The sequence below is a fragment of the Sarcophilus harrisii genome, chromosome 4, assembly GCF_902635505.1.
Source record: "Sarcophilus harrisii chromosome 4, mSarHar1.11, whole genome shotgun sequence".
NCBI lineage: Eukaryota > Metazoa > Chordata > Mammalia > Dasyuromorphia > Dasyuridae > Sarcophilus > Sarcophilus harrisii.
Window position 1 is genome coordinate 338,247,004 of NC_045429.1, and position 19,907 is coordinate 338,266,910.

At 37.2% G+C, this 19,907-nt stretch overlaps 1 protein-coding gene across 1 annotated transcript in view; it reads right to left on the reverse strand.

The window, feature by feature from the left end:
* The window catches only part of EZH1 (enhancer of zeste 1 polycomb repressive complex 2 subunit), a 38,622-nt gene extending 21,023 nt beyond the window's left edge, over positions 1-17,599 (reverse strand). Inside the window, exons 1-10 of the mRNA XM_003768161.4 lie at positions 17,506-17,599; positions 8,865-8,916; positions 8,151-8,271; positions 7,835-7,963; positions 7,064-7,183; positions 5,727-5,847; positions 4,261-4,440; positions 3,132-3,234; positions 2,123-2,286; positions 1,581-1,672 (exon numbers count right to left, since the gene is read on the reverse strand). Coding sequence (XP_003768209.1) covers positions 1,581-1,672; positions 2,123-2,286; positions 3,132-3,234; positions 4,261-4,440; positions 5,727-5,847; positions 7,064-7,183; positions 7,835-7,963; positions 8,151-8,271; positions 8,865-8,916; positions 17,506-17,509 — 1,086 coding nt within the window. The 5' untranslated portion in view covers positions 17,510-17,599. The remainder of the gene's footprint in view (positions 1-1,580; positions 1,673-2,122; positions 2,287-3,131; positions 3,235-4,260; positions 4,441-5,726; positions 5,848-7,063; positions 7,184-7,834; positions 7,964-8,150; positions 8,272-8,864; positions 8,917-17,505) is intronic.
* Positions 17,600-19,907: the final 2,308 nt, after the last annotated feature.

A 19,907-nucleotide genomic window follows, 5' to 3' on the forward strand; every position in this document is an offset into this window, starting at 1 on the left:
GGACCTACCCTCTGAAGGTGATTATTTTGAAGTGGACAAGTCATTAGCATATATAAACTGATAAAAAATTCAGTTATCTTACTTTATAATCACATTTCAAGAATGTACACATTACAATATATCTTTCTTTACATCATTACTACATAAAGGCCAGATTCATTCCCTCAGTGCCCAATAATTGCAACTCCATGCTATCCTTCTCCATATAATCCCTCTAAGGAAAGGGCAAATAATAAGATGTGACTAACTGGTCCATGGATAGACTTCACTGCTGTAAAGTAGAGTCCATAACTGCCTATACTTGTCTCACTTTCCATCTCTTTTACCTCTAAGGCCTCTTCTACCTCTAAGTATCGAAGTTTGTATTTGGTACATTTTATATCCCTTTTCAGCAAGTTTTCTTTTTCTTTTGTAGGCCTTGCTACAATCTTTCAATGCCCTGGTTTTTCTTTTTTGGTCAGAAAATCTTTTATTTCAATTAAGGCATTAGAAATTGGGCAGCTAGGTAGTACAGTGGATAGAGCACCATCCCTGAAGTCAGGAGGACCTGAATTCAAATCTGATCTCAGACACGTAACACTTCCTAATTGCGTGACCCTGGGCAAGTCACTTAACCCCAACTACCTCACCCAAAAAAGAAAGAAAGAAAGAAACTTAATGTTTTTCTCTTGCCAGAGGGAATTATGTTTTAAGAGAAATGACATTAAAAGTTTTAAAAGAATGACATTAATTTTAATTATGGAATTTCCAGCATTGTAGCATCTGGTAAGCAAATATTTTGAGCAGGGAGACCTTCAAATTTCATTGGAAAAGTGACTACCTACTTCTAGCCACCTTGGTTCTACCCATTCTGGTGTAGGAAACTCTTTGAAGACAGGATCCAAGTTTAATTTGTACTGCTCTATATATGCGAGTCATGGAGCACTATAGTCTTTGGTTTAAAGCTGGAATTCACTAAAAGAGCAATGGAGAAGCATATGATGAAAATGATAGGCTGAAGGATACTATCAACAACAACAACAAAATCACACAGAAGAAACAGTCAAAGATGTCATTAGAGACCTTTTTTTTCTGAAAAGGAGGGAGGTGTGCAGTCACAATTTTAGAGTAAGGAATTACTTCCAAACCACTCACATGCTCCATTAGTATTCAAGTGATATTAAGAGAATTAGAAAGGACAAATATGATGAGACAGACTCCCCCCGTTCTCTTGGGGGGAATTTATTGGGCACAAGGATCTAAGTTACACCAAATGAGAATGCGTGGATGAACTGTCATCAGTATATTCCACAATGAGATCACAGAAACTATAATGTATAGAAATCATACAAGAATGTGCACAAGGGCACTTTGTTCTTTAGGAGAATGCTAATACTTATCACTAAAACCCATAACTCACTAGAGGCAGTATCCTGCTTCTGAGATTAATTCACACACTTTCCCCCACAAGTAGAACTTGCATTTGAAACCAGTAAGTCTATTCATGCTCTCAACAAGTATACTAAGAGCATAAGAATTCTGGTTACCTTAAGAGAGAATATTAAGTCAACAAGGCAAGAATAGCCTGAGGATGTACCTACCAGCCACAGAAAGCAGTCCAATCCACATGGATCTGGCTCAATCCTGATTTCTTTGTTCTTACGTTTGTATACGTTAGGAGTGGCATGAAAAGCTGGAAAACACAAAACGGTCCTGTTTCTCATGCCCATCAAGACAATAGAAAAACACCAAATTGAACAAAGTTATACAGCTATTAAGAGAGCTGGATTTGGCTGTACCAAATAATTATCATCAGGGTAAGCCGAGTCTGACAATCCCTGACACAAAGAGATTGTCAACACTCCCACTCTAGCAAGGAGGTGATAAAGAGAGGGTGATTGTGGTTATTTTCTTCAAATAGACACCACTGCAGACCAAAAAGCAGAGCCATTGCTAAATAGATGGAAATTGAACTAGCTGTTTTTATACCAAGTTCAAGGGAGAAACTGAAGGCTCGTCATGGATGCCCAATCCCTTGTACAGAACTTAAATACAAGTGTAAGACAGTGCTTACTGTCTCTCGAATGGAGTGGAAGGAAAAGGGAAGATTGGAAGCTAGGTCAGGGGAAATGTCCTCACTCACGGTGAAGGAAGCAGTCATATTTGAAGCAGCGTCGGCAGAAGAGTGTGTGGAAGGAATGCAATGACTGTTCACGCTGCACGGACTTGGCACAGGGGCCATCGATGTTTGGGGTGCACTGGGGAGGCAAAACATTGGGGTCTGACACTTCTGTGAGTTCTCGATACCTAAGTGAGAAAAGGAACCAAAAGTTCTTTTTAAGGATCAGTCTTCTGGACAGAGGCAAAAGGGCTCTGTTGAGGGAGGGCTTGAGGATGACTTCAGGCAAGATCTGTCCAGGGAAGATTAGCATATTTCCAGATCTGTTTACAAAACCATGAGGCATATCTAAATGGGTAAAAAACTGGGGTTGCTGCAATACTATAGAACTGTCTGGGAATGGGGAGAATATGTGCTACATCAACTACTAGAGGGAAGTTACAACAAACAGCTCATTGTCCACATTTGTCCAAAAACAGAAATTTTGATTTCTGAAATGATTGTTCATTTATGAGGGGTCTTGTGACTCTATTATAGGGAGATGAGAAAGTGTATATCCTTTATTGCACATTATCTATCAGATGTGATCCTTGTGATGATTTTGAAGAATTATATTTTTTTAATTTCTGCTCTTGAAGGATGGCTCACTAGATAAGGAAGGATAGATTCATAAATAAATATGATATAAAAACAAGAGAGAACAAATTTTAAAAGTTTGTTGTAAGCAAGGAGCTAACTGTGAGGAGGTAATCAAAAGTGTAAGAAAATCATCTATTACAGCCATGTAAACAGGGCTTGTTGTTTTGGGAACATAAGTTAGAAACTGCCACAATTATTTCCGGGGTACTTTTGCCTAGGTTGATTCTTTATACTGATCATATCCTAATTTGTCTCAATTCCTGATGGGAGAGGCTCTATCTCCTTTCATCTTTGTATCTCCATCCTGCACGTGTTAAGTACTTAATAAACAAAATGAATTGTGAATTATTGTCATTCAAACATTCCCATAGAAGCTCAAGATGGCTTATCCTACCTCTCTTTCATATCATCTGGAACACCATTCTCAGGGAACATGGAAGAAATGGCGCTGAAGATCATGTCATTTGGAAATTGTTTCTTGGAACTCTTTTTGTTGCCTGAATAAAAAAATGACAGAAAGTTTCTGGTGGGAGGGGGGCATTATCAGAAACTGAGGGGGAAAAGCAGTTTTCCCTTTCACATATAATTTGTGATTGGAACTACTAAATCTGATTCCTGACTCCACTGAATCATGTAGAAAAAAGTCACTCCCGTCTGAGCTTTTCAAATAATAGACTATACTGCCAACAAGAGTACTCCCAAACTCAGCAACACCTCTGAACAAAAAAAATCTACAGTTAAAATAATCTAAGTCAAGTTTTCAGAGACTAGAAAAATAAGAGTACAGATGAAGCCAGGGTCAGGAAGAGAGCACAGCATATATAGCAAGGGCAATGTATTGGGAATCAAAGGACATGAATTAGAATCTTGCCTCTTCTATTTACTGGATGTGTGAACTTGGGCAAGCTACTGTCTCTAGGCTTCCATTTCCTCATCTGCTAAGTGAAGGGGTTGGATTCAATACATTTTAAAATTATTATCTAGTTCAAAATCATAGGATCCTAAGAATGACACCTAACTACAGCTATCATTTCTATATGGATTAAAGGTTTGCAAAGCACTTTATAATTATCTTAGTTGATCCTCACAACAACCTTGGGAGGGAAGTTCCACTATTATAACCAGTTAACAGATAAGGAAACTAAAATGGTTTTGTTGTGACTTACCAAGGGTTGCACAACTATTAAGGATCTGAGGTCAGATTTATACTTTTGTCTTCCTGATTCCAGGTTCAATACTCTATTCACTGTGCCACCTAGATACCAACCATTGCTCTTAAGGGTACTTTACCATAGACTTTTACTGTATTTTTTTTTTTAAACTGCCAAGTATTTTCTCTAAATTATGCCTCTTTTATCCCCTGGAAAGGTAAGATATACTGTTTTATATTGCCAGGAATTCTGAGCTTCCTTAAATTTAGTCCAGTAAATAACCCATTCATCTCTGAAAGCAATGACCCTTTGTAGCTCCTGCATATTCCTTAATCTAGTCATTTTGTTGATGGAATGCAGGACTCCAGCTACCTTCAATGGTAAGTCGTTTTCTCTTCCTAAGGACTGGCAACTCTTCCTTGCTGTCTTCCTGTTTCCCTTCAGAAGAGTCATTGTTGTGCCCATCTTCTTCCTCATCTGAGTACTGATTCAGGGCATCTACCAACTCCAGGAACACAGCATCACTGATCAGGACAGAACCTGGGATCATCTCTGAAAAAGGAGTGGTGTGAGGGGAGTTTCATATTCCACCTGGCACTAGCTACCCCAAGAAAACTTTATTAGAGCAACTCTCCCAAGACCTTGATGTTCGGGTTGTCCAAGACCAAGCAGAATTTTCATTACGTAGCATATTAAACACTTTATCCTATGTAACACAAATTTAAATTCTGATAAGAATTACTTGAGAAATTCAATCTCAATTTCTTTTTTTGTTTTTCCTTTTCTAAGAACAGTATGGTTAGCTTAGCTGGTTAGAACATGATGGGTTTGGATTGCCTTGATTTAAGATTGAGGACTACATTTCCAACCTTAGCTAGTAGTATCATAAAAATGTAGCCTTGGGCAAACAGTGAAATCAGGAAAAAGAGTATAGATGGAAATTTGTCCCATACTTGGCACATATCCTACCAATGAAGTAGTAATCGGTAAACCAATCAGTAGTAATATCTCTATATCAGAGGCCAGGATTTACTCATAGTAGAAGATATTACAGCTTGTAAGCATCCACATTTTAACAGTAGGGGGAGCTATAAATCAGGATTGAATTATACCAACAAAGTTCACTAATAGGTGATAATCCAAGTACTTCCTCAGCTCTTCCCTAGTTCCTATCACCCTCCTAATTCCACTGGCCTTTTTTAGAACTCCAAATACCTTGTTTTTAAGCTCAGATGACCATGACAACTTCTTTATATATCTATTTGTTCTAGAGGTCATTGAGAAGGTATCTAGGTCAAAGAAGCATGATAGAAAGTTCCTTCTCATCATCTTGCTCAGGCTAAAAAAGGCCTTAGGTTTTTTTGTTTTGTTTTGTTTAAGCTATAGAAATCTCTTGATAATTTTGTGTTAAACTGATTTTAATTTCCCCAATCACCCGCTGAATACAACAATGTCCTTTGGTGCTTCTTAAATTTCACTTGGGAAATACATTAAAAAAACCTAAAAACTTCTGAGTCTTGCCACCACACAGCACCACTGCATCTTTGGGGTCTCAAGGCTTTATATCTATCCTAGTTGAACTTTCTTTTATATGGTTGTTTTTCTCAGAGCGTGAGCTCCTTTAAAGCACAGGCTATCTTAATTTTTCTATTTGTATTCTCAGAATTTAGCATATAGTAAACATGTAATACTTTAAATTCATTCATTTAAAGTTTTGTTTCTTGGGTACACAATGACTCCCAAATGCAATGTAGTGACTCTCTTCTGTAAAGATTGTGAGACCAAGATGTCACGTACCCCCAAACCAGACATTTGCCCCAGAGATACTATATGTCTACCTTCTTCCCCATGAACTTTCCCATCATAGTTATTGATCAGTTCTTCAATGAAAGTTTCATCTTCTTCTTTAACCTCATCTCCCATATAGGGAATATTGCACAGAACGGTCTCATCCTCTACCTGCAAACAAACCAGACCAGGCTTATTTTACTAAGAAAGCATTTGTATTCCTGTAGCAATGAATTCCTATGGGGAAATCTGCTAAATCTCTTCAATAGAGAAGAGGGGTATAGGAAAGAAGAAAAAAAAAAACACCTCAAAATATTTTTGATCATTCATCATTTTCTGTGTACAGAGGAATAGTTATCTCATGTGGTACTGAATGGAGCCATCGGAAAAGTATATTTACTTACACATTGAGAACTACTCAATGGTAAGCTTAATCAGTATTAGTATTATTAGTAACACTACCTCCTAAGTCACCTTGGGGTGGACACTTATTTTTTAAAGGGTTTCCATCCATAATCTCACTTTATCCTCAAGAGAAATGAAAAGGAGACACTCCAAAAATCTGAAGCAAAATAGGCATTCAAATGGCAAAAGCTAAGCAAACATATAATTTCTGAATTATCTACAAAATAACGGAGAAAAACTAATTTTATCTACAATAAAATGCTTATCACTATTCCTATCAATCACTGCAAACTGAAAAGTACTGTGTGTACCAGAGAACTACAAATGGTTTTTAGTTATGAACAACAGAGAGGGCCTCTTAAACCATTTCCTAACTACTAAAAAATATTCTCTTAGATTTTGATTTCTTCTCTAAAGTATCCCCCTAACTAAAGTAGGATATGGATTTACAATTTATTACCAAACAGATATGCAATTCCAGAATTAAAGCTGAGCACGAGGTTCGTTTTATTATTTATCTGAATAGAAATAAAAGCACAAAGAAAGCAAATGAAAGAACTTATGTATAGCAGTTATCTTCATTGCTTTCATAGCCTTCTGCTGTTATGCAGGCCAGAAAAGATAGCTCTCATCAGGAGTTATTATTTATACCTCAGGGATCTGATTTGTTGGAGAAATTAACATTTGTTAGGAGTTCTAACACTGAACCAAGAAAACCAAAGAAACTGGAATGTTATTCAGTCATTCTTCACAGAAAACCAATTAGAATAATAATTTTGGAGTATAGTTCTGAAAGTACAGAATAAAACAAGTTATGAACAGTTCATACTTTTGCTTTCTCAGGAAGTTAATAACAACATTCTGTTTTGTTCATCTATGGTGTATTAAAATATTAGGAAACCTTCATTTTCAGAGGAGCATTGCTAAATCAGCATCAATTATTCATACACTTTAATCACATCATGACACTTGTACTACATACCATGAAATTTTGCTGGAGTGGAGACCAGGAATACATGATGGGCACCAGCGCAACTGTATTCAGAGATCTCATTAACATATCCTGGCTGTCAAATCCTGGGAAATTGCTTTCTACAGTACACTGCAAATCAAGCAAGCAAAGTCACAAAGAGATGATACATACAACCTTTGGTGACCACTGGCATTCCCTTTTATACTGACCCCTCTAATCTTTTAACTTTCCTAAATGTACCTATAAGAGCTTTTGCAACAAACTGTTTCTAACGTTGCTTTGCTGATTCAAATACCAATAAACAGTTTCTTCCCTGGGGATCTAAGTAAAATTGGGATAAAGCTCTTATCAATATCTTAATTAACCTGAACTGGGTGCCTACTTTGTATTAAGCATCAGATGATACAATTTATAATGCAGTGTGCACACCAGCAAAACAAAGAATTGTAAAGGTAAAGCCCTGAGTGTCTCACGAGGTAAACTTTGGAAAAAAAAAAAAAAAAAAAAAAGACCTCCCAAGGTTGGGAGGTCTTTGATTATAACACTTCTGGTAAGTGTCACTCATAAATTACTTTTTTTGATGTCCCCTTTTTATATAATAAACTTTGATTATCAAAAATAGACATCTATTTGTCTTAAAAATAATCCCATTCTTCATGCCATTCTAGTTAATATAAAACCATTTTATATTAGTTTTATATATATATATATATATAATATATATAATTAATATAAACTTTGGGAAATGAAGTTAGCTTTTCCAGTTGTGGGCAAAAGTACCTTTTTGAGGAAAGGATGCCCACTCACAGGCTTCATCAATTGAACAGGCTGGATTCGGAGCTTCTTCCAGTCTTCATTGAGTATCTGAGTTTTTTCTTGAACTTTTGCAAAATTGGCCACAAATAGAGCCTAGCAAAGCCAAGGGTTTATTACTTAAAATTTCAAAATAGGAAGGAAAAAGAAAACAACATCCTGCAACCACTCCACACTAGCTCAGTAATTCAAACTTAAAAAATAAACCCTTAGTAGCCATCCAAACATAACTTCAACTTGACTTTTTAAAAAGATCTCTTTATAAGTATTTTTCTTCCTTTACCTTTGCACCCATATTCGCCTGAAACCGTTTGAGCTGTCGAAGTCGCATGTACTCAGACTTAACTTTTCTCTTCCAGTAAGTGATGCATTTAGAAGTAGGGGAATTTGGGATATCCATTTTGCTGTAATGAAGAGAGACATACATCAGGGAATGAACATTTTTGTTGTCTAGAAAATGGAATACTCTACCTAAAGCTAAACAGGTGTATTGGTCATGTTTTTATTCCTAATTCAATCTATCAAAAATGCTAATTATAGACACTTAAATCCTGTGGGTCCAATTAAAACTTTCCATTCATAGAGCTGTTCTTTAATCATGTCATAGATAAGTTTAGTTCACATTTTTAAAAAGGCCCAGCTCTTTTCTCTTATTTCAACTGTTGCTTCTTTCCATTTACTTCAAGAGTTTCTCTCACAGTAAGCAAATTATTTTTAAGTTTGATGGTCCATCCTCCTCAATAACAAGATTCCTTAGTAAGCATAGATTAAATATCAAAGCAACCTAGTAAAAGAATATGAAGCTGTTTATGCCATCACCCTCAAAAAACACACTGATATTAACTCCTTAGATGTCAACAATAAAAATAATAGATTATAAAAATGGTATGATCTTATTTTTCACTTTGAAGCTATATATATGACAATACAAATTCATGTTTTGATTCAGAACCAAAAGGCTAAGTTTTGATTACCAGCTCTGCAGTTATTGATTTACCTGTTCAACTTTGGGCAAGCCACTTTACCTCTCTGGTCCTCAGTTTTCTTACCTACAAAACAAAGGAGCCTAGATTACCTTTAAAGTTCCTATAGGTTATTTTGGAAACTGGTTTCCAGAATAGATAGATGTTAGGCAGCATAAATTGTTGGAAGTAGTAATCTGGGGGTGTCTCCTATAAACTGCAATACTTTCTACTCACCTCAGTGTGTTTGCAAGGAAAAGGGGGAAGTTTTATAGGGTGACTTGGGATCTTCAATAGCAAGACAAAATATGAAGACAAATCAAAACTGAAAGAATTCAACTCTTGAAAAAAAAAGAGGGGGGTCTAGATACTCGAAATAGAATTGAACCCAATATTCATGAGATTTAAATTTCTACCCACTATTCTTCTTGCATGTTAAGTCAAGACCTGAACTATTCTCCAAGGAATAGGCAAACATATCCTTTACTTATAACAAAAGGTTATTTCCAACTATATGTGATTAACCAACTGCAGCTACCAACCTGGCCATATTTCTCTAAACCAAGTCCAGTTACATGCCCCATCATCATCATAGAGCAGAAGTAAACATAAACAGCTAGCCTAACCTTACTAAAACCTAGAGAATAATTATGTCTAGTTAGATTTCCCCTACTACTACTACTACTACTACTACTACTACTACTAACTACTTCACAAGTTGGTTCATTTCATCCTAAAGTACCTGAAAACATAGGCATCAGCTTCTGAAAGATTGTCAGCTTTAAAGAACCACTAAGATTTTTACTGTATCAGGGTTTTTAGTTGAATGAAAACATAAAGATAAGGACATTTCTGTCAGACGTAATTCCAAAGTACAACAAACTTCAAAGGGTATCAGATTTTTAGGTCCATTTTTTTTCTTATAAAGTTTTTTTTTCATTCCACTTCCAATTTCCCATAAGGTGCTGAAATTATTAGTACTTTCTCCTATCTAGAAAATAACTAATACCCAATAAAACTATAAGATTTAAAATATACATCCCACTTAATGCCTCAAAGAAACAAATTATTTTATGTATTTTGATTTTTTCCTTTCTTGATTTAAAAAAAAATAGCTTTTTATTTATGCATACACACACACATACAAAGATAGTTTTCAACATTTACCCTTGGCAAAACTTTGTTTTCCAAATTTTTTCTCCTTCCCTTTCTCTCATCCCCTCCCTTAGATAGCAAGTAAATCAATATATATTAAACATGTGCAACTCTTATATACATTATTTCCACAATTATCCAAGAAAACAACAAAAAAGGTGAATATACTATATTGTGATTCACATTCAGTCCTCACAGTCCTCTTTCTGGGTGCAGATGGCTCTCTCTATCACAAGTCTATTGGAATTGGCCTGAATCACCTTAGTGTTGAAAAGGACCATATTCATCAGAATTGATCAACATATAATCTTCTTGTTGTGTTATGTATTTTGATTTTTAAAGAGATATAATTATACTGATGAGTCTTATATTATGGTAAACTTAGTGAATTATGAAGAAAGCAATTTTTAAAAGGCATCAATCATGAGCTCAGATTAATTCCTAAGTAAAAAAATAAAATAAAAAAGTCAGATTTAATTTCTTAATTATATGATCTCTCTTCTTTCCAAACCCTTCTCAAAAAGATCAAAATAAGGCAAAGAATGAAATAGGTTTTTTCCAAGTTAAAAAAAATTACTAAGTATTAAAATATTTGCCATTCACAGTAACTTCTGTTTCCCAGAATTAGCTTATCATGCACTTCTTAATAGGAACAAAAACAGTGACAGACTGTTATGAATAGTGAAAAAGTTAGAACCTGTATTCAGGTTTGCTATTTTACTAAATGCAATCTTGCTCAAGTCACTTGACTTCTTTTGGCCTTACCTTTTGGCAGTATTGGACCAGATGATTTCTAAACCCCTTCAATTCAAAATCCTATAAGCCTTAATTCTGAGAAAGTACAGAATAGTTTTCCTCAAAAATCCACTTATATACAGCCCTTAATGTCATCATTGCACAACAAACACAATGGCTCCCCAAAGAACTGATTTCAAATTTATATTTCACTGATATTCCTTTTGGAACTCATTTCCCCTTTCTGAAGTAATACAACTAAGGCAGGATGCAAAGGGCTAGCAAAGATCAAGTCACCTAAGGGGGAAAAAATGTGTCCAGCATGACTGATGCAGACATAAAAATAAAAATAAACAAACAAATTAAATAAATGTTGTTTGGAACAGAAGCCTGTTACAGATTGTGCCACAGAAAGCCAACAATGGCAATATTTTTGCTGAAGAAAGAAGGTGGGCGAAAATTATGTTATAAAAGAAATGTGACTTCCTAAAGTTAGGGAAATTAACAAGACATAGTAAACACAATGGAATATCCAGCAATGAATATTACTAGTTTTATTTTTAAGAAAGAATTTTATTAGATATGAAAACATACAAATATGTCAATGAGCTTCAACCAACCACAATATAAATATAACCACATTTCCCTTTTCACAATTAAAATTACACTCCAATCTTGTGTTCCTGAGTCAATCAATTTAATTAATTTGTGTTTTTATTTGGGTCCTCAATGTCCCTAAAAGTTGATTTGGCAATTAATCCCCAAACAACATTTTAGAGAAGGAAAGCCATTCAGTTTTGAACAAATAGCTTTAATAGTGAAAAACAAAGGAAAACAAACCAACATCAAACTAGTCAATATAAAGAAAAAAAAAATCAGAACTCCAAACTGTCATTAGAACAAAGCTAAGAAAAATAGGTACACAAATAGCACTTCATATTTCAATTATATATATATATATTCACTTATTAAATTAAAAAAATAAACTCCAAAATACAGTGATTGTGGTTATTAAAGAATCTGAAATAGAAGTCTGTTATTTCTAGTCAAGATTTTCAAGAAACATTTAATTTTACTGTTAAAGCCAGGTGAAATGCAAATTAAACATGATAATAAGAAGACCCATAGTTGTAATTCTATCTACAAGGCAACTCTTAATAGGAAAAAGAAAACTTTCATTCCCCCACTTGTAAAAACTCATGACTTCCCAGCCAAAGACTAAATCTGAAAAAGAGTCTGTTTTGCCTAGAGTTAGAAAGAAATTTCTTGAAATTGTTTGGGAGCATACAATTAGAGAGCAATAGTATAAAATTATATAATATGTGACAACACATACAATTTTCAAAATTGAGTTTTTTGTTTTAAACATATCCTTTGTAGGAATACTTTCTTTGGCTATAAGAGTAGATTAATAACGTTGCTACTTTTTTGCTGTTTTAAGGAATTTTATTATTCATCAAGCTAAGGTCATGCCATTTGAACTGTCAAACTTAAAAAAAAAATTTCCATTTCATTCTTTCTTCATTTCTTGGTAGAGTTTCAGAACCGTGTCATGGATCTTTCTTGAGCCAAACAGACATGACCCCCAGGGGACAACTTGTACCTGCAAAGAGCTCTAATATCACACAGAATTAAATAATTGTGTAGCAATCACCAGTTATAATGTTCCCCAAACAATTCTAGCTATGTGTCCAACATATCTTAACTTAAGCTTGTGATCTCTACACAAAATGATGCTTTACTAAAATGAAGCACAGAGGCACTACTACTTGCTGCTTAAATATTTCGTGCTTCCTTTTTTCTCATCTTTACAATATATACACACCTACATCACAGAACTATTGTGATAAAAGAACTCTGAAAATCTTAATGTGCTTTGTAAAGAAATTCTAATGATGCCATGTGCACTAAACATTACTATACTTGAAAAAAGATACTAAATTTAAAGTGAGATTTAGATCAGAATACAAAAGTTCAGAAAACAAGAGTGGGGACATTTTGGCAGGTACAAAGTGATCCTCAGTACAAAGTTTAATATTTATTAATATTAATATTTACTAAGTGATCATTATTATTCAATGAATAAAAAATTTTCATAAATTCAGCCAAAGAAATTCATATGTGCCAGAGAAAATGGCACAATAAAATCATTAAATCCAAACTACCTTCCAAGTGAAACTCTTAATCTAAGTATAAAACATTAACGCTCCAATTTACAAGAGAGAAAAGGCAGAATGCTTACATCTTTTTGTTAGGTTCAAATTTCCATTTTCTTGGTGAGACCTCCATACAAAGACAATTCAATTCTCAGAGAGAGGTACCTTTAATCCATAGCCCTTCTTCCTTCCTTTTTCTCAATCCTCCTGTTGCTATTGTTCTACCCTCCAAACTGGATACCCAAAGATATGCCTAGGAGAGCTAAATCCCTCTTCTGTGAACTCCTTTGTATCACTCCTCCTCATTTTCACCATCAGCAGTCTTCACACCTTTCTCCCAAGAAGTGGAGAAGGAAGATCAAGGGAGTGCCTATTGTTCCATTTACCATTTATATGACATCCCAGAACCAGTGTGGGTTCCCCCATTAGAATGTAAACTCTTTGAGGAAATGGACTACCTTGTTCTTCTGCAGTGTGTAGTAAATGCTTTTCATTGATATATTAATTCATTCAATTTCTAATGCTAGATTTTAAAATTTTATTTGGGAAACAGAGCACAAAATTTAGGTTCAACAGTTCTGTTAACTGTTAACAGTTAAACCAAAGGAAATAGGTCTGGCTATAGTTCTCTCATTTTCCATTCTCAGATAACATGTGCAAAGCACTTTATAAACCTTAAGATGCTACACAAATGTTAACAATTATTGTTATCATCATTTTTTTTCCTTTAGACTGTAAGGTCACTGTGGGTACGGACTCAATGTAGGCATTTCTGTAAGCCTAGCACTTAGGACTTGGCACATAGTAGGCACTTAATATTCATTGGATTTGATTTTCTAATTGTCTTAAAATGACACAACAGTTTCGATAATATTAAACAAGCAACCCTTGCTTGCAAATTGTAAACTTGTAAAATTTTAGGGTTGAAAGGGATCTTGTTGGTCACCTAAAAACTAAGCCAGGACAGCTATGCTCCAACTCCAGCTGAGCTATTAATGAACTCTGGGACTAGACATGTTATTTCACCTCAGTCTGTTTCCTCATTTATAGAAAAAAAAGGATTAGATTCAGCATTCTCCCTTTTGTCTCTAAGATTTCTATTCTATCTAGTTTTACCCTTTGATTTTAGATGAGAATAGCAAAAGCTGGTTCCTCTATGACCATTTATAAAAGTATCTAGCACAGGCTTTGACAATAACAAAATTATATTTCTGTATACTGCACAGTCCTGGGTATCAAAAGCCTCCCCTCCAAACACAACTGTATCCTCCCATGTGTAAGGACTCCCTCTAGTGTCAAGACAACTATAATCTTTCTTACAAATGGGAAGAATTCTTACAAAGGCCTCAGATCATAGAACATTGCAAAGGGATTAGAAAACTGATAAAGAGAATCTTTCTCTTTATTATCCAAAGCCCTGGAAAAGTATAAGTGTTTATCTTTAGGGAGAGACTCCCTAAGTCAATCTAAGGAAGGGAACATACCATTACAATCAATCATTGCTGACCCAGTGTGCTCAGGAAGGGGCTTACCTATCCCTCCCCATTCTAACAAACATTAAGTTCCTGCCTTGCACAAAGCAATGTGCTAGTTACTGACAATATGTACACCCTCATCACCTCAAGACACATTAGTACAACAGCTTCCTGATGGGTTTTGCTGTCTCAAGTTTCTCCCCATTACAATCCACTCTTCAGGCAGCTATCAAAGTAATTATTTTAAAGGGTATGTTTGACCATGTAACCACCCATCTACCCACAATAAAATCCTCTAGTTGGCACTTAAAGCCCTTCACAATCTGGTTCATCCCTACTTTGCCAGTATTTTTCTACTGTCTGTGCATTCTATAATCAACTATAGTGACCTATTTGTTAATCCTTAAATACAACACGCCTCCACCAAATCTGTGCCTCCTCCCTAGAGGTGGAAGTTGTCCTCCAAGTCTGGATAATGCTCTCCCTCTTTTGGCTTTCTCTAAGACTAAATTCAAGTATCATCCTCTTCAGGAAGTCTTTCTGGGCGCCCTCAGATACTAGCGTACTTTCCTTCTGGGATTACTTTGCGGTTACAGTACATATATCTTCTAGGTCAACAATTATTACTTGATGGTAAAAACCCTGTTTTAACCTTTCTTTGAATCCCCAAAGATACACTGTGCTCTTGGCACAGTGCCAACTCATAACAGCCACTTCATATATATTTATTAATTGACTATAAAGAAAAAAACCAAAATAGTCTCTGCTGTCAAATAGTCCACATTCTATTAGGGTATACAATATGTATTCATCATATTTTCTTTCTTTCTTTTTTTTGCTGAGGCAATTGGGGTTAAGTGACTTGCCCAGGGTCACATGGCTAAGAAGTGTTAAGTGTCTGAGGCCAGATTTGGACTCAGGTCCTCCTGAATTCAGGGCTGGTGCTCTAACCATTGTACCAACAAGCTGCCCCATATTCATCATAATTTAAAGGAAGGAATAACAACAACTTGGAGGGTTCAGGGAAGGCTTTTAGATAGTTTATGCCAGGGCTTCTTTAACTTTTTCTACTCAACCCCTTTTCACCTGGAGAATTTTTGATTCTGGGTATATAAGGTATACAAATCAAACATTTATTGATAATAAGTCATAATTTGTCAACCTCCATATTCAGGCGAGACCCATACCTGACCCATTGTTTAAGAAGCTGTGGGTTATATAACTTTATATGGACCATGAAGGAAGATGATTCTTCTGAGTCACAATATAAAGAACAATCAAGAACCAGGAATGAGGGACAATTGATGGGAATACATAATAGTAGAAGATGAAATGCTGAGTTTGGAAAGCAGATTTGGCTCTAATGTAGAGTAGATGAAATGTGGTTAGAAAAGTAGACAAGCCAGATAGTGGAGGATATTAAATACATGGTTTAAAAGCTTGCATTTTCATCCAGAGAGAGGACTATGGGGACTGAATGTGGATCACAACATAGTATTTTCACCTTTTTTTGTCGTTGTTTGCTTGTTTTTTTCCTTTTCGAGCTGATTTTTCTTATGCAGCATAATAAATGTGGAAATATGTATAGAAGAATTGCACATGTTTAACTTATACTGGATTGCTTGCTCTCCGGGGGGAGTGGGAGATGGTGAGGGAGGGAGAAAATTTTGGAATATAAGGTTTTGCAGGGATGAATGTTGAAAACTAATTTTGCCTGTATTCTGAAAAATAAAAAGCTATCATATTATTTTTAAAAAGAGCTTGCATTTTATCCAAGAAAGATCAGGGAACACTTTTGAGCAGAATAATCTGATCTTAATGGTGATTATATTGATAGCAATGTAGAAGAGAGATACTAGCCTTAGGGTTATTCAAGGTTCTCTTCCTACTCATGTTTTCATGTTGCATGCCTTACTATAACAGAAGCTTGAGAGCAAGAACTGTTTTTCATTTCAAGTCTTTGGATCTTCAGTACCTAAAAGAATGCTTTGTATATTGTACACGTGTGTGTGGGTGGCAGGAAAAAGCCAGACCTATCATTTCATTTGCAATTATCATTATTTCATTTGTGCAGGAAACTCACGCAATATAAAAAATTCTTCCACCCATGTCAATCAACTACTCTTATGGACCCTGAAGCTAATTAAAGGAATGATGGTCCAGCCGGCAAACCTTGAGAGGCAGGGCTTGACCAAGTCTTCCTGACACCAAAGCTGTTGCTCTATTATGCCAAAGTGCTTCTCACCTAGTATATACATAGTAACATTTGTTGAGGGAGACCAAGTAAGATAGAGCTGGTTCTGTAGTCAGGAAAACCTGAGTTTAAGTCTGACCTCAGATACGTGCAATCTGGCCTCAGGTGTATGAACCTGAGTAAATATAGGTCAGCAAAACGGGCGTAATAATAGCGCTTATATCCAAAGATCCTGGCAGGAGATGAGGAGATGAGAAGCGGTCAAAGTCCAAGTTTGAGAGAAGGGGGCTTACACAACATTCACACAAATCTGGTAACGATTTCATTTACAGTCTAAATATAGACATCTATTCCTAGCTTACACTCATCTTTTGCTGTCTTGCACCTCAAACCCCCTCAGAGAAAACTCCTTATCCCTTAAAAAAACCCTCATTTTTCTATACGCCCCACTTTTCGCCTCTTGCTCCCTCCACAATGATTTATTTCCTAAAGTGATCCAACCCCGCCAACCAACAGCGGATGCGTCCTTGCCAAGGGACGCCCGAGGGCTGGATACCTACGAGCACCTGGCGCGCCCCGCCCATCCCCCCTCGTGGACTGTCCACCCCTCCCCTCCATCTTCCCCTCCCCTCCCCCCACCGAGTGCTCCCGACTTCAACTTGCCCCTTCTCCCCATGGGTGTTCCCGGACGCCAGGCACCTCCTCCACGCCCCTCACAGGCCCTCCTCCTCCCGCACTCAAGTGATTTTTTTTCCCCTTCCCACTCGCGCGATCTTCCTTCCTCACAGCCCGAAGCCAAGGGGGGCCTCTCCACCAACGCGGCCAGGCAGGCTGTCACCCTCGTCCCGCGTCCCCACCCTCTCGTCACCCCCAGCCCCTCGGCCCCGGGCGACGGACTCCCCCGCCCCCCACTCCCCCCGCAGAGCCCCAGCTTGCCCGGCCCCCGGACTTGTTTACTCACTCATCTTCCATCCCTAGGCAAGGGAACCCAGCCGCCAGGACGCATGCGTACTACTAGCCGCCTCGCCCCGCCCTCCGTGCGGCCCTTCTTCCCGCGCATGCTCGGGAGCCTTTTCGCGCCTGCGTCCTGTGAGGCTGGCTTGGGCGCAGGCTATCGTGAGCGCGTGCTTGCTTTGCACTCGGCGTACGTCGGGCCTCTGGCGCAGGCACACGGCGCTCCCACTCCCACCTTGGGAGGGTGGAGCACGTGAAGCCAGGCTGGTTGGGCAGAGGGGGAAGGGTTACAATTTACCGAAACGCCCAGTCACGAAAGTCCTACTTTCCCCCAATACACGTGAGGTGATACAAGGATGTGCGCTTCTTGAGAGCAGGGCACCGGCTGATTACTTTTCTGTTTACATCCCCGGTGCTTTGCCCATAGCTTAACGCTTCAGAAAGGACCTAAGCGTGTAGCGGGGCCCACTTGGGAGGTCTCCACTGTCTTGGCGAGCGGTTGATAAAACCTTAGCTAGTTGCACGCCTTTCTCCCCGCCCCCCTTCTCCGAGGGCGATTCCCAATCCTGCCAGTAGGGGAAACCAGGTGGGACTCAAGACCACTCTCCTAGGAGACCGGTGCGGGAGGTGTGCGTACGTGATACTTGTGTGCGCGTCCCTACTTTTTGCCTAGAGCATTTGATCGCTTTTGTCATTTGGTAGGGAAAGTAGACCCCCAAACCCTGTTTCTAAGACTTGACCCCTTGCCCAAATCTTCACAAAGAACACATAGAGTAACTAGCAAAGAAATCCATTTATCCAAATCAGTATCAAAACAGAAACTAAGGAATACAGGGGAAAATATGTTATTAGGCAATACGGAATAAAAGAACTCTTCCATTGGGAGGAAAATAACTCAGTTTAATCAAGAAAGAGGATGCTGAATATCATCTAAGGGGAAACTTCCTTGATGTCTCCAGAAGAGCAAGCTGGGGGAAAGGACATAAGGAAAAATATGCACTTCTCACCATTACTGGGTCTGTACCCCAAGGTACATTCCTTTAGGAGGGAAAAAGACCCACACGTGCACAAATATTTGTAGCAGCTCTTTTTGTGTTAGCAAAGAATTGGAAAATGAATAGATGCTCTTCAGTTGGGGAATAGCTGAACAAGCTGTGGTATATGAAGAGAATAGAATATTATTGTTGTATAAAAATGATGAACAAATCGGTTTTAGAAAGGCCTGGAAAGATTTCTACAAACTGATGATGAAAGAAACAAACAGAATTAGGAATACATTGTACACAATAACAGCAAGAATGTTCATGAGTCAACTATGAAAGACTGGGTTCTTTTCAATGGTTCAGTGATCCAAAACAATCCCAATAGGCTTTGGACAGAAAATGTCATCAGCATCCAGAAAAAGAACTATGGAGACTGAATGTAAATCAACTCATGTTATGTTCACTTTTTTTTTTTTTCTGGTTTTTTTTTTTTAATTATTTATCCAAATGGTTTTTCCTTTTTGATCTAATTTTTCTCTCCCAGCATGTTACTGGCCAGAACTTGAAACAAGGTGCTAAGTCAGTGGAATTGATAGAAACAATGATTATTTAGCATGGTGTTTAACAGTTCTCTAGTTTAGTACATGTACTTATTACTTACTATAGTTCTACAAGATTCACACCTTTAAGAAAGCATATATAAGTTAGGAGCCTCAACCAGGATTCAGTCAGGCAGAACTAAGGAAGACAGAGAAATAGTGGCAGGCTGTCCTGTGGAGAACACTGAAACCAAGATCCGGAAGGCCTCCAGAAAGCTAGCTGAGCTCCAAATGAAGGAAACAAGACTTTGAAGGAGACAATAAAGGAATTGGACTTTAACACCTGGCTGCATTTGAGGTGATTATTGAACTGAAAGGAAAGCTGCTCCAAAAAGCCCTCCAAGAAACCTGCACCCAGAGAATATTACATTTTAGAAAAGAATATTACATTTTGGCTCGGAACGTGGGACAGACATGATCCTGATTTCAGTGGAAAAGTCTCTGATCCTGATTTCAATGGAAAAGTCTGTTTGACCCAGAAATTAGGGTGAGTACAAAAATAGACAAGGAAACTTTGTTAAAGAGCTAAAGTAGTACTTCAGCTAAAATGGGACAGATGTTTAGAAAACAGCCTTTTCCAATTCAAGGAAAATGTGTGGAGAGTATTGTCAGACTCTCCAAGGTTTGATTATAATTTGGAAGCAAATCACTGAATTTTTTGAAACAGTACAGTACACATCTCTTTGGCTCTCTAAGGGAAAAGAATTGGATTTAGAGGAGTGAAAATTAATAGGAGAACAACTATGTCAGTTCTACAATGAAAATGGACCTGATTCAATTTCCAAAGATACACTTTATACATATAATTTAATACAACTGGCTTTAGG